General features: G+C 37.8%; 1 protein-coding gene and 2 long non-coding RNA genes across 3 annotated transcripts; all 3 read left to right on the top strand.

Moving 5' to 3' along the window:
* Positions 1 to 329: 329 nt before the first annotated feature.
* LOC109194767 (uncharacterized) lies at positions 330 to 9,966 on the top strand. The gene is made up of 7 exons (XM_025899065.1): positions 330 to 342; positions 1,573 to 1,908; positions 8,207 to 8,386; positions 8,494 to 8,580; positions 8,654 to 8,682; positions 8,888 to 9,019; positions 9,125 to 9,966. The coding sequence occupies exons 1-7, from the start codon at positions 330 to 332 to the stop codon at positions 9,233 to 9,235; spliced, it is 888 nt and encodes a 295-aa protein (XP_025754850.1). The 3' UTR covers positions 9,236 to 9,966.
* Positions 6,491 to 7,661, top strand: LOC112842532 (uncharacterized). Its single transcript, XR_003214341.1, has 4 exons — positions 6,491 to 6,664; positions 6,902 to 6,979; positions 7,057 to 7,222; positions 7,614 to 7,661. It is a non-coding gene; the product is annotated as an uncharacterized LOC112842532 (long non-coding RNA).
* LOC112842534 (uncharacterized) lies at positions 7,687 to 8,154 on the top strand. The gene is made up of 2 exons (XR_003214344.1): positions 7,687 to 7,742; positions 8,058 to 8,154. It is a non-coding gene; the product is annotated as an uncharacterized LOC112842534 (long non-coding RNA).
* Positions 9,967 to 14,468: the final 4,502 nt, after the last annotated feature.

Below are 14,468 nucleotides of genomic sequence, written 5' to 3'. Positions count from 1 at the left end.
CCAGGCCTCACGCTTCATGCCAGTAAGTCTCAAGTGCTTTACTTGTGATCTTGTGTTCTAGTTGCTCCCGGGTATTCCACAACGCTGAACAACTCATCCTGGAAATCTGGTTCACCTGCCTGCTTTTGGAATTATCTCCTTGCCTCACCTGCCTGCCCTCCGGCCCTTACACTACCACGGAACCTTCACTGCTCAGGACAGCCGACACACACCACCAAACCCACCCGGACCGCACCACCTCTCCATCAACACTTACATCACCCACCTGCACAGTATACATTTATACTTTATTCTTTTTTTTTTTTATCCCTGATCTCTTTCTTTCTGAGATGTGGAGAGGAGGTGAGTTTGAACGCATTTATAATAACTGATGTTATGATCCAAATTATAACTTCAATTTCTTATTTGTATATTTGTAATGAGCATCTATTATTGTCTCCGGTCTGACTTCCAGTTCTTTCATATTCAGTGTTAAACTTTTACTTTGCTGGTTTGAGCAGCTTCGTTTGTACTGGACTTGTATGGAAACATTTCCAAACATGTGTCTGCTTTCATTGTTGATATTATTCAGAATTTTACTTGCTTGATAGTTCAGTATCACGTTCACCATTTATCTGTCAGAGGTTCATCTCGTCATCATGAAACCTCCAGAGCTCTGCTGCTGTTGTACATTCTCACCAAAACACTTCTCCCCCATCTCAGAATGAATGACTTCAGAGGTTCAAAGAGGAACAAACAGGTGTCAGACCACTAACACATCTCATCTATGTTCTTATCGAGCTGCTAACAGACGTCACTGCTGCAGTATTATCATGTTTTTTAATTGAGGACTAATTTAAGGGTGTAAAAACAAATTCTTCACCCTCTTGTTTAATAATAAACCAAATGTACAGAAGAGCTGCATTAATGTAAACACTTCTGTCATCTAACAGCCTTTGCAGATTTAACTTCCTCTATTCAGTTGTTGAACTGGAGTTTTTTCTGCTGTTGTACAGTTTTTTAAAGTGACAAGGGAATCTGCAAAATGCATTAAATATAAAAGGTATTGAATATCTTAAAAGTTTGTACTCATTTGATATCTACATTTTAAGAGAGGGGGAGATACGGCTGCCCAAATGCTATGAACTGAATTAATTTAGCAAGAGGAGAGTAAAGGAGTGATGTCACTATGAGGAAGTGAGCAGGAAGTTGATGCTGTATTCATCTCTGAGACTGTCTCATTTGTGAACGTGAGAGCAAGAACAGAGACTGAGAGAGACAGAGAAGCACGATGGCTGCATTCACATGGATTCAAATGTCTTCATTACTGATACTGATGCTTCAGTTTAAAGGTAAGTGTACATAGAAACACATTCAATTAATAAACTGCATTATTATCACAAGTGTTACTTCTTTATTCTTCCTTTAACTGAGACAGTCATGCTTAACTTTTTGACTTGAGCTGACTCTTGGAAACTAAAGTTGAAACTTAAACTTGTGTTGTATTTAAAATAAACTTCACATTATAAACATAACACTCACATTCATAACATATTTGATGTTTCACATTTCTCTCTCTCTTTTTCTCAACAGGAACAACTGAGCAACATCAAACTGTTCAAACTGTCACAGCTGGACGTGGACATGATGTTACTCTGCCTTGTAAAAATGTGATACAAGGTCAGCATAACTGTGGCAGTACTGACTGGATCTTCAGTGATTCAAGCAGCTCAGTAGAACTCTTTGACCTTGGGCAGAATAAAGAAGTCAAACCTGAATCAGACAGACTGAGTCTTTCTGCAGACTGTTCTCTGGTTATAAAGAAGGTCACAGATCAGGATGTTGGTCATTACACCTGCAGACAGTTCAAAACAGCAACAGGACCACAAGAAGGTCCAGGCTTTATTATTGATCTGTCTGTTATTAACAGTGAGTATTTACATCTTAATGTTTTCAGCTCAAACTGTCCTGTTAGAACAACAAACTGAAACACCACAATAATTATGATCACAGTGATGAAGTTCATTTTTCTATTGTTGCTTTTCTCTTACAATATCTCCATCTTCACCAGTGTATGTACATGAGAACAATGATAAAGCATCTTGAACAGCTCTGTGTTGACATATGAACACTGTAGACTCACAGTTGAGTGTCTGTATGAAGATAAAGAGAACATATCCTCAGACATGAGACATCATCAAAACTGAGACTTGTTAGACTGTTAAACATCTCACCACTGTTTCCTCTCTGTTGTTGTTCACTTACTTTCACGTCTTTTCTTACTGTTGGTGTCTTTAATGTTGTTATTGTATTTCTTTAGATGAAGATGTGAAAACAACAAAATCAACAACATCAACAATTAAACCAACCGTGAAAAAAAAACATATGGACAACAAGAGAGGAATTAAAGACATCAGCAGGGACACTGACAACAGCATCAAATATTCCATCTGGAGGTAGAGACTGAATCTCTCTTTTTTTGAAGTCTGGATGTCAGACTGAGACTTGACTATGTGTGGAGAAATTCAGTTTCATGTTTAACATGTTTTAATAATCTCTCCAGTTCATTCAGGGTTTATCATCGTTCCTGTGGGTTTAGCAGCTCTCTTAATAACTGTTGTTACAGTCAACATGTGGATAAAATGTAACGGTGAGAAAATTCACAGATGAGACTTTTACACATAAAAAGTTTTGAGTTTTACTGTTTACTGTACTCTTTTTTTATTATTTTGTCTTTTCAGGAAACAAAACAGAAATGGAAACAAACAATGTGAGTTTGAACACTCAGTAGTCCTCTCTAACTTTATAGAGCAAAATCTCTTTGTGGTATCTGTTCCTGTTTGATATACAAAGATAGAACATAATGAAAGATAAGGATATCCTGTGCTGACCATGTTCAACTGAAACTTAACTGTAATTATAAGGAATCTAAAGAAAATCACAGGAGTGAAAACATAAGTATGAATATCTGTCACGGTCCTGTGGGGGTGACCCAGTGTTTTGTGTTTTGAATTATTAATAGTCTTTGTTTTCATTATCATTTAGATTTTTTAGTCTCTTGGTTTCTGCGCTCTTCCTGTGATCCATGTTCCCTTTGTCTCCCCTGTCAGTCATGTCTCCTTGTTTCAGTGTAAAGTCCGTGTCTTCTTGTTTGACTTTGACAGTCTTGTGTGCCATGTTAGTTTTTTCCGTTTTCCTTCTTCCAGGTCTCGTTGTGTGTGGTTTCTCCAGCTGTGTTTTCCTCCTGTGTCTCATTCCTTCGTTACCTTTGTGTTCCTCTGTTTGTTGCTGGGTCGTCTGTGTTTCTCCTTCTGCTATTTCTGTTTTCATTGGCCCTCGTCTCAGATTTTCATGTTTCATATTCAGACTTTTGTCTCGGGTTTAGATTCTTTATATTTGTTTCTAGTTTTTCCCAGTTTAGGTTTGTGTTAGTTTTTCACAATCTCCGATCGCCTTTTGTTTTTGGTGTTTTTTGCAGTGAAGGCTCGCTTTTTGTTAAACATTCTCCTGCATCTCTGTGTCTGCATTTGGGTCCATATTCTCTCCTCTTCATGCCGTCTGCCTCATCAGACGTGACAATATCAGAGAGAATCTAAAGTGTGTTGTGTTGTTTTCCACAGGAGCTTAATGATGAGGGTGAAGATGGAGTGAACTATGAAAATATTGGAGACTCTTCTGCTTCTGTCAGACTCCACTGATCAACAACTCAAACATCATCTCATCACATAAATTAGCCCATTGCTGTTGAAAACACTGTGTGTCTGTGTGTGTGACTGGGTCTAAGTCTGAGACTTGCTGAGCCTTGACACCTGTGGGACATGATTATAGAAGGTGAGGGTTGCTCCTCCCTACCACTCCCTTCTGGTCATTGCCCATGAGAACAGTCTTGAGCTAATGCTGGGATGGTTCTGGCTCTTAAACGTTCGCCATGCGAGCTCTCTCTGGGCCTCCCTTGTCATTCTTTCCTCCTTCTGCTTGTGCCAGCACACGGTTGTCATCTGGACGTGTGGGCTTGTGTCTGCAGGACTCTTGGGGTGCTGTGGAGGGCCCAACTAAACTGTGTGTTTCTCTTTCACACTCACATGCAAGATTGAGCATTTTACTGAGGTGCTGTTTGTTTTTTGTATATGTTTTTCTTACAGGTGCAGCAGATGGTGATCTGTTGAGTTGAACTATGTGTGCTGTGTCCTTTTGATTTTCTCTTTTCTCAATTTTTCTCTTTTTTTCTTTTTTCCCTTTCTCCTCTCTACCCATTCTTACCTCTCCCTACCTGTCAGCTCTGGTATTGATCAATTACACATAAATTAATGTGAATAACAATGGAAATGAATAAATCAAATAGAATAAAAAGAAAGACTAAGATAAGAAACCTATACATATCTCATAAAGCTCCTCTTGGCAAAGCAAATGTGTTGGCACAACAGACCATTCAGATCATGTTTCTGATTGTGAAAGCTGTCGAACAAGACAGGTTTAAAAAAAGGAAACAAAAATTACATTTTGATTTTATCTCATATTTAGCTAAAAACTTTTTCATGTACATTTAGATTTATCTAACAAGTAAAACACCATACAGCAATTATTTATCCTTTATTTAATTATGATAAACAGAATCTTTAGTTTGTTTAAATTTGCTGTTGATGATTTTTATTAAAGGTAACCCACTGAGTTAAAAATGACAGGTTATTTATTGCTGTTTAAATTTTGTGTTATTTATTTGATTGTTAGTCTTCTTACTTTATTTTTATTCCTGAGGTGAGTTTTAATGAGGTTTACAAACAGTAACAGATAAAATGATCCAAATTATAATTTCAGTTTCTAACTATTGCTTTTTTTGCTGTATGATAATAAGAATAAACTTAAATATGTTTGTGAACAATGTTGGGAAATCAGTTTCGCCCCGGTTCTTTGATTCGCCGAAGCATCCAGAAAATGGCACCGGAACTTCAGTAGTTATTTTTACAAAATCTTTATTCATCTTCATTTAAGCATGCACTTCTAGAAGGGAAGACGAGGCCGGTGTCCCTCTGTAAAGATCTTCACCCCTTTGTTAGTTCCAGGCAGCTTTATAGCAGCGACCCCATCATAAATCCCCCACAGTGTGCTGGAAACTCTGTGTCTGTGTCTATGTGCACGAGCACGCGAGTGCCTGTGTGTGCGCGTACCCGATGTCTATGTGAGTGCTCGTGAGTGACTGTGTGTGCATACCTGGTATGTGAGTGCACGTGAGTGAGTGTGCATGTGGATGTGTGAGTGTATCAGTTAAAACACTGTGGGTGTGTGTCTCTTCCTAGGGGCCATAAATACCATCTCCCCTCCAGACCACAGTTACCAAGTTAAATGTTGAGACCCCCACACAGGTATCCTCTGGGGAATTTCCACTCAGGATAAACTCCTCTTTGTCTCACAGTTCAACTGGGGAGGGTCTCCTAAGATCTACTCCTAAGTTCATGACACACTCAGGCCTTTATTTATATCCAGGGCAGTGTCAGTGTCTCTACCATAATTCTACATTCTATCTTAACACATTTCTAAACTCTAAAACAAACTAAACATTCCTACAACAACTTTGTGTGTTTTTGAACTCTCTCCATCTCACACCTCACACACACCTGATCCATCCACCACAGACCACAGTACAATCTACCATCTATTATTGTCTCCAGTTTGACTTCCTCTTCTTTCATATTCAGTATTAAACTTTTACTCTGCTGGTTTGAACAGCTCTGTTTGTACTGAACTTGTATTATAACATTTCCAAACATGTGCAAACATCTGCTTTTATTCTTAATATTATTCTTCTGAATTATACTTAAACAACATTAAAAAAATAAGAAGGACCTGCTGTGTGTAGAAACTGGTGTGAATCCTAAAGACAGTTTAGTGTCACGTTCATCGGTGTGTTAACCATTTATCTGTCAGAGGTTCATCTGGTCATCATGAAACCTCCAGAGCTCTGCTGCTGTTGTACCCACATTCTCACCAAAACACTTCCCCTTCACTTCTCAGAAAGAATGACTTCATACATTCAATGAAGAACAAACAGGTCTCAGACCACTAACACATCTGATCTATGTTCTTATCGAGCTGCTAACAGCGCTCACTGTGGCAGTGTTATCATGTTTCACTATAATCATTAAGAATCAGATTCTAGTGTGTAAATAATTTGAGTAATCAACGATTTCATGTGTGCAGACAAACATCATAATAAACCTATTTTCTAATAACAAACCCAACGTACAGAAGAGCTGCATTAATGTAAACACTTACCTCATCTAACAGTCTTCACACATTTAACTTCCTCTTTTCTATTATTGATAAAGATATTTTCCACTGTTAAAAAGTCCTTTAAAGGGAAAACAGGGGAGTTTGCAAAATAGATTAAATATAAAAGTTGTTAAATGTGAAAAAGGATTTAGCAAAATTTATATCTACATTAAGACAGAGGGGCAGATACAGATGTCTAAAAGCTGAATGAACTGAATTAATTCAGCAAGAGGAGAGTAAAGGAGTGATGTCACTATGAGGAAGTGAGCAGGAAGTTGATGCTGTATTCATCTCTGAGACTGTCTCATTTGTGAACGTGAGAGCAAGAACAGAGACTGAGAGAGACAGAGAAGCACGATGGCTGCATTCACATGGATTCAAATGTCTTCATTACTGATACTGATGCTTCAGTTTAAAGGTAAGTGTACATAGAAACACATTCAATTAATAAACTGCATTATTATCACAGGTGTTACTTCTTTATTCTTCCTTTAACTGAGACAGTCATGATTAACTTTTTGACTTGAGCTGACTCTTGGAAACTAAAGTTGAAACTTAAACTTGTGTTGTATTTAAAATAAACCTCACATTATAAACATAACACTCATATTCATAACATATTTGATGTTTCACATTTCTCTCTTTTTCTCAACAGGAACAACTGAGCAACATCAAACTGTCACAGCTGGACGTGGACATGATGTTACTCTGCCTTGTAAAAATGTGATACAAGGTCAGCATAACTGTATCAGTACTACCTGGATCTTCGGTGATTCAAGCAGCTCAGTAGAACTCTTTGAATTTGGGCAGATTAAAGAAGCCAAACCTAAATCAGACAGACTGAGTGTTTCTGCAGACTGTTCTCTGGTTATAAAGAAGGTCACAGATCAGGATGTTGGTCGTTACACCTGCAGACAGTTCAAAACAGCAACAGGAGAAGGTCCAGACTTTATGATTGATCTGTCTGTTATAAACAGTGAGTATTTACATCTTAATGTTTTCAGCTCAAACTGTCCTGTTAGAACAACAAACTGAAACACCACAATAATTATGATCACAGTGATGAAGTTCATTTTTCTATTGTTGCTTTTCTCTTACAATATCTCCATCTTCACCAGTGTATGTACATGAGAACAATGATAAAGCATCTTGAACAGCTCTGTGTTGACATATGAACACTGTAGACTCACAGTTGAGTGTCTGTATGACGATAAAGAGAACATATCCTCAGACATGAGACATCATCAAAAATGAGACTTGTTAGACTGTTAAACATCTCACCACTGTTTCCTCTCTGTTGTTGTTCACTTACTTTCAAGTCTTTTCTTACTGTCAGTGTCTTTAATGTTGTTATTGTATTTCTTTAGGTGAAGATGTGAAAACGACAACAAAATCAACAAAATCAACAACTAAACCAACATTAAAAATAACAAATATACGGACAACAAAAGAGGAAGTAAAGACATCGCTGACAACAACATCAAATCAACCAGACGGTAGTGACTGAATCACTCTGCTTTTTTAAAATCTGTATCGACTGTTTAGCTTCTATAAAAGATAAAATGAAATTTTAATACTAATATATTTTTGAACACATTTAGTTGATTATTAACATTTTCATTGCTGGTGTTTATTTAGAATATTTGATTTTGTATTTTTAAATAAATACTGCAGCCTGAAACTCCACAGTCCAAAAACACATCAACCGTCATCTCTACATGTTAGAAAACCGACTGTATTTATTAGATTTGAAATCTTTGGTTTTTGTACTGAACAGAAATTTGAAGCCAAACCGTTTTTATTATTTTCAGATTATCTGTATTTGCTGAGATGCATCATTGTGTCTGTGGGTTTAGCAGCACTCTTAATATCTGCTGTTACAGTCAACATGTGGACAAATACTAAAGGTGAGTCTTTTCTTACTGTTGGTGTCTTTAATGTTGTTATTGTATTTCTTTAGGTGAAGATGTGAAAACAACTAAATCAACAACAGTGAAGTTCACCACAAAAACATCATCGACAACAAAATCCACAACATCAACAATTAAACCAACCGTGAAAAGAAACACATGGACAACAAGAGAGGAATTAAAGACATCAGCAGGGACACTGACAACAGCATCAAATAATCCATCTGGAGGTAGAGACTGAATCTCTTTTTTTGAAGTCTGGATGTCAGACTGAGACTTGACTCTATGTATGGAGAAATTCAGTATCATGTTTAACATGTTTTAATAATCTCTCCAGTTCATTCATGGTTTATCATCGTTCCTGTGGGTTTAGCAGCTCTCTTAATAACTGTTGTGGTGATCATCAGATGGAAGAAAATTAAAGGTGAAAACATTCACAGATTAAAGTTTATAATAAGTTGACTCATAAGTAAATTCATCTTTTTTCCTCTTTTCAGAAAACAAAACACAATGTGGCAACAACACGGTGAGTTCAAATCTTCCAATAAGTTCTTATTCAATCATTTATGTCATCATCTTTGAACTCTATAGTTTTATACCAGATTGAGTCTTTAAATGACCTTTAGTGATGAGTTCAGTGTAAAATAGTTCAAAGATTGAAAGGAAGGAAAATGATTTGCAAATAAGTTGAATCAGTAAATAAAATTTAAATATAAAACTGTATTTTTCAGGGACTGAGCTTAAACCCTGCAGACACTGAATCTGGTCCAGGAACCAATCAGGACACGATGTGGACTGATGCTGATGATGGTGTGTCATATGCCTCCATCAGCTTCACCAAGAAGATCAAGAATAAAGCCCGGGTAAGATTTTGACTTTTCTATGGATGATGTTGGCAGCAAGTTTGTGATTTTTAAATTCCATGTCAGCTTTTATCTTTAAGAACATCTTATAATGTTTTCATACAGGCTGGTGATGATGACACTGTGACTTACAGCACAGTGACAGCTGCCTCACCTGCTGGTGTTACCAATGATCCCAGTGACCTCTATTCCGCCATCAGCAAACCAAAGAAATAGGATGTTACTCATAAAATGTTTCCTATTGTTTTTCTGATGCTGCATCAATGTTTGGATGATAGAGTAACTTCATTTTTGTTCTTTTTAAAGTAAATTTGTAATTTTGTATGATTTAATGTTGAGTGTAATCCAAAGGTATGTAGACCATGGATCAAGCAGTGGTGTGCATGAGTGTGAATTGAGTCAGAATTAGCTACTGCAGTAAGTCCAAAGAAATGTTTTTTTTAATATATCATAAGAATTATTGGCTGAAGCACATTAATATATCTAAATATTCATCTTTTATTTGATGTCTTCACAAAAAACTTTAAGTGAACTACTTAACCTCAGTTACTACATCATGTAACTCCTTAGTTACTGAAGAAATCTTTAAAACATGTAACTGACTGTATATTTGTACTGAGGTAACAATCGTTATGCTTCACGATTGGCCTGGAAATGAAGAAGACTTCATTGTTACTGTCATCTAGTGACATTTACCTGTATATTAAGTGACACACTGCACAGTAACTTTTTTTTGTTTAATTTGGTGCATGACATTTTTAACAATACAAAAAAGGAGCGGTGTATCTCACTGTGTCTATGATGATATCAAACTTCCTGTTTGTGACATTCAAAAAACATATTTGACAGAAAAAACACTCAATTTCAACTTTCACACTTTAAAAACAAAAGAAATAAAGAATACAAGTGATGACAACATGTCTGATTGTGCACGCTTAGTTTTAAAGATTAGTGTGAACCAAAATCCTCAAGTTGTAGATGCTGTTCAAGGGCTCTGATGCTAACAGGCTAACTCTCTTATTGTGCTGTGCTGACTGGCTTTCCAGCTTCTTGCTAAGTACAGTTTGAACTTTTTTTAGTGAATGCTAAACACTTCCTCTTCATGTCTCAGAAAAAAAACGGCTTCAGAGGTGTAAAGCGGAACAATCAGGCCTCAGACCACTAACACATCTCATCTAACTGCTAATAGTCTAACTGCTGCAGTGTCATCATTGCGAACATCACGACTCAAATTTTGGTGTGTGAAGAGTTTAAATCTTGACCTCTTTTCATGTGTGCAGACAAACATCACCGTGAACACTGTTTTCTAATAATGAACCAAATGTACAGAAGAGCTGCATTAAAGTAAACACTTACCTCATTTAATATCTACATTAAGAGAGAGAGGGAGATGTGGCTGCTTAAACACTATGAACTGAATTCATTCAGTAAAAGGAGACAAGATGACTCATGTCACTATGAGGAAGTGAGCAGGAAGTTGATGCTGTATTCATCTCTGAGACTGTCTCATTTGTGAAACTGAGAGCAAGAGCATAACACTCTTATTCTTATATTTCTTCATATAGTAAACTTGATACAAGGTCAGCATAACTGTATCAGTGCTACCTGGATCTTCAGTGAATCAAACAGCTCAGTATCACTCTTTGAACTTAGAGTAAAGAAGTCAAATTTAAAACCTAAACCTTTAAAGAAGGTCACAGATCAGGATGTTGGTCGTTACACCTGCAGACAGTACAAAACAGCAACAGGACAACAAGAAGGTCCAGACTTTATGAACTGTAAAAACATCTGAAACTCTTCTGCTTTTTTTTCTTCCAGAACTTTATTGAAAATTGTAAAGTGAACAGTCAGTCATTCCAGTTCACTTTGTACAGTAGACATACAGGACAAAAGAAAAAAAAAAGACAAACAGGACAAATAAGAGGAACAATAAGCAACATAATGAAAATAAGAAACGGTAAATAAATAAAGATTTTAAAAGAATGACAGACTTTGGATGGGATGTGACAGACTTCATAATAGCTTCGTACTTTATACAGAAAATTGTATCTGTGACAGCTTTGTTGAAAATTTCTGAGTGAATTTCAATCAGTGATAAACAAATTAAATAATGGGGATAAATTTTGAAAATTACATTTATGAATCTGGATCTTCCCCAGTAAGATATAAAGTTTGAAAATGGCACAAAAATGATTTTTCTTTGGTTTCAAAATAAGTGATAATGTCCTTCCCTTCAATTTTGACTTCGTATGTTGTTTTGCACAGTATATAATTTTCAAGTTCTCTTCTGAGACTCTTCTGCTTAGCTCTATCTATCCATGAAGCCAGGTAACACACACCAATTAGTTAAACTGCAGGAATGTCTTAAAGACATAAAGATCTGGATGGCCGCTAACTTTCTGCTTCTTAATTCAGATAAAACTGAGGTTATTGTACTCGGCCCTGAAAATCTTAGAAATATGGTATCTAACCAGATTCTTACTCTGGATGGCATTACCTTGGCCTCCAGTAATGCTGTGAGGTACCTTGGAGTCATTTTTGACCAGGACATGTCCTTCAACGCACATATTAAACAAATATGTAGGACTGCTTTCTTCCATTTGCGCAACATCTCTAAAATTAGAAATATCCTGTCTCAGAGTGATGCTGAAAAACTAGTTCATGCATTTATTACTTCCAGGCTGGACTACTGTAATTCATTATTATCAGGATGTCCTAAAAACTCACTGAAAAGCCTTCAGCTGATCCAAAATGCTGCAGCAAGAGTACTGACAGGGACTAGAAAGAGAGAGCATATTTCTCCTGTTTTGGCTTCCCTTCATTGGCTTCCTGTTAAATCCAGAATTGAATTCAAAATCCTGCTCCTCACATACAAGGTCTTAAATAATGAGGCCCCATCTTATCTTAATGACCTTGTAGTGCCATATCACCCTCTTAGAGCACTTCGCTCTTGCTCTGCAGGCCTACTTGTTGTTCCTAGAGTATTTAAAAGTAGAATGGGAGGCAGAGCCTTCAGTTTTCAGGCCCCTCTTCTGTGGAACCAGCTTCCAGTTTGGATTCGGGAGACAGACACTATCTCTACTTTTAAGATTAGGCTTAAAACTTTCCTTTTTGCTAAAGCATATAGTTAGGGCTGGACCAGGTGACCCTGAATCCTCCCTTAGTTATGCTGCAATAGACGTAGGCTGCCGGGGATTCCCATGATGCATTGAGTTTTTCCTTTCCAGTCACCTTTCTCACTCACTATGTGTTAATAGACCTCTCTGCATCGAATCATATCTGTTATTAATCTCTGTCTCTCTTCCACAGCATGTCTTTATCCTGTTTTCCTTCTTTCACCCCAACCGGTCGCAGCAGATGGCCCCGCCCCTCCCTGAGCCTGGTTCTGCCGGAGGTTTCTTCCTGTTAAAAGGGAGTTTTTCCTTCCCACTGTCACCAAAGTGATTGTTGGGTTTTTCTCTGTATCTATGAAGCGCCTTAAGGTGACTTTTGTTGTGATTTGGCGCTATATAAATAAAATTGAATTGAATTGAATTGCTTCTGTCAGACTCCACTGATCAACGGCATCATCAGCTCAGCACAGACATGAATCCACTGCTGTTTAAAACATTTAAGTTTTGATTTATTCTCATATTTAGAAGCCAAAACTTGTTTTCATGTGCAGTTTAATGTATTAAAACAATAATAACTTTATTTATAGAGCACTTTTCAAAAGCCAGTTCAAATAAAAGCTGCACACTAAAGATAATAGAGCTGGATGTCTCGAGACCACTTTTACGTGGTTTTGGTCTCGTCTTGGTCTCGCTGTCTCGGTCTTGCTGTCTCAGATCGACATAGTGGTCGGGAGATTTGGAGTCAACAGTATCCATGACACACAACGTAACGTTCGATAATGTGTCACGCGCAAAAGCATCAGCTCTAAGAGCCGTGCTTAGAGAGTGCTTTGTAGCGAATCAGAAGAGTCGACTCCCATTGAGCGAGAGCAGGCTCCTCACTTATTTTCCTTTCGCTGCTCAGCTCTCACACAGTGGCTCAGCTATGCTCCAATCCCTCCATATTTTGGCCAATCACATGTGAGGATATAGGATAATATCATTGTGTGAAAAACAGAGAGGGTGAGAGACGCGACAGTCAAGTGGAGCGTGCGTCTGTCCTCTCGGTAAGTGAGTGAGACAGTAGACAGCGGTGAGGAGGGCTGTGTGAGTGCATCGCAAATACACATAAATATGCCTGACAGCCGTAAACGAAGCAGCATCTGGCTGCAGTTTAAAGACTTTTTTGCATCGGTCTCAGTCTTGGTCTCGTCTCGACTTTGTCCTGGTCTTGACTCGGTCTGTCTTGGTATTGTCTTGGTCTTGGTTTAGGCGGTCTTGACTAAAAGTCTAGAAGATAAGTGTGCAAGTGTTAAAACATACAGAAACATAAACACACACATAATCAGTCATACTGACAGACATTCATTCCAGTATACACACATAGATGCATGTGTGGTTTGACACTATGGTCACAAATGAAGTGAAAGGATTAAAACAATAACAGAGTCAGCCAACCTGATTGACTGAGGAAGATTTCCACAGTGTGACCACTACAACCTCAAAGCATCATTACCTCTTGTTTCAAAATCAGGGTGAGTTAGAGGACCGTGGTTCAATGATCGGAGAGGCCGACTGCATTGAAAAGGTGTCATAAGCTCTGCTATATAAGCGGGGCCTGTCATGTCCCTGCAGAGCATTTCATGTTAATAACAGAATTTTAAAGTGGATTCTGAATCTCTCCGAAAGCCAGTGAAGAGATGCAGGAATAAATAAATATATACAGTAAAATTTACATATTTTTCCTTTCTTTCTTTTTTCTTTTGTGTTCTTTGGCGTACACACTGAGATAAAGTCATGGTCTCTGTAGTTCATGTCCCCTGTTTTTCAGTTCAATACTGCCACCTACTGGTGTCGGAAAAAAGGTGGGACACATGAGAGAAGTGGGGGAATGAGAGGAAGTAACGAAGAACATATTCTTTTTTATGCTGGCCTCAGTCTGTGTTTCTAAGGCAGTTTATCCAACAAGCTAACAATCAAGTATTTTCAGGAAGGCTCAGATGAGAGTAAACTCAACTCTACAGAGCTGAGTTTACAGCTTCTATCATGTCAATGATATCAATGGCGAAGATGGCACCGCGGATAGCAGCCTCGGTACCACGCTCTCTCGCACTTTTCTTGTTTTTGTTTATTTTCTGCACTTTTGGTCACTCAGACCACATCACTTTCTCCGGAGATCAACTGCTAAACATCAGGCAGTCGTCTCACTATAGTTCTTATCCATTTTTCACAAACCCAGAAAGTTTTTTTGGGAGATTTTAGTTGGAGGCGCAGAAGCTCTCTGTGGCTCCTGGAGGAGACGTAGACGGGGTACTCGCGTGTCTAAAAATAGTTGGATTCTGATGATACTATATTTC

This window comes from Oreochromis niloticus, linkage group LG15 (genome assembly GCF_001858045.2).
Source record: "Oreochromis niloticus isolate F11D_XX linkage group LG15, O_niloticus_UMD_NMBU, whole genome shotgun sequence".
NCBI classification, from domain to species: Eukaryota; Metazoa; Chordata; class Actinopteri; order Cichliformes; family Cichlidae; genus Oreochromis; species Oreochromis niloticus.
This window is presented reverse-complemented; position numbering and strand designations above follow the sequence as displayed.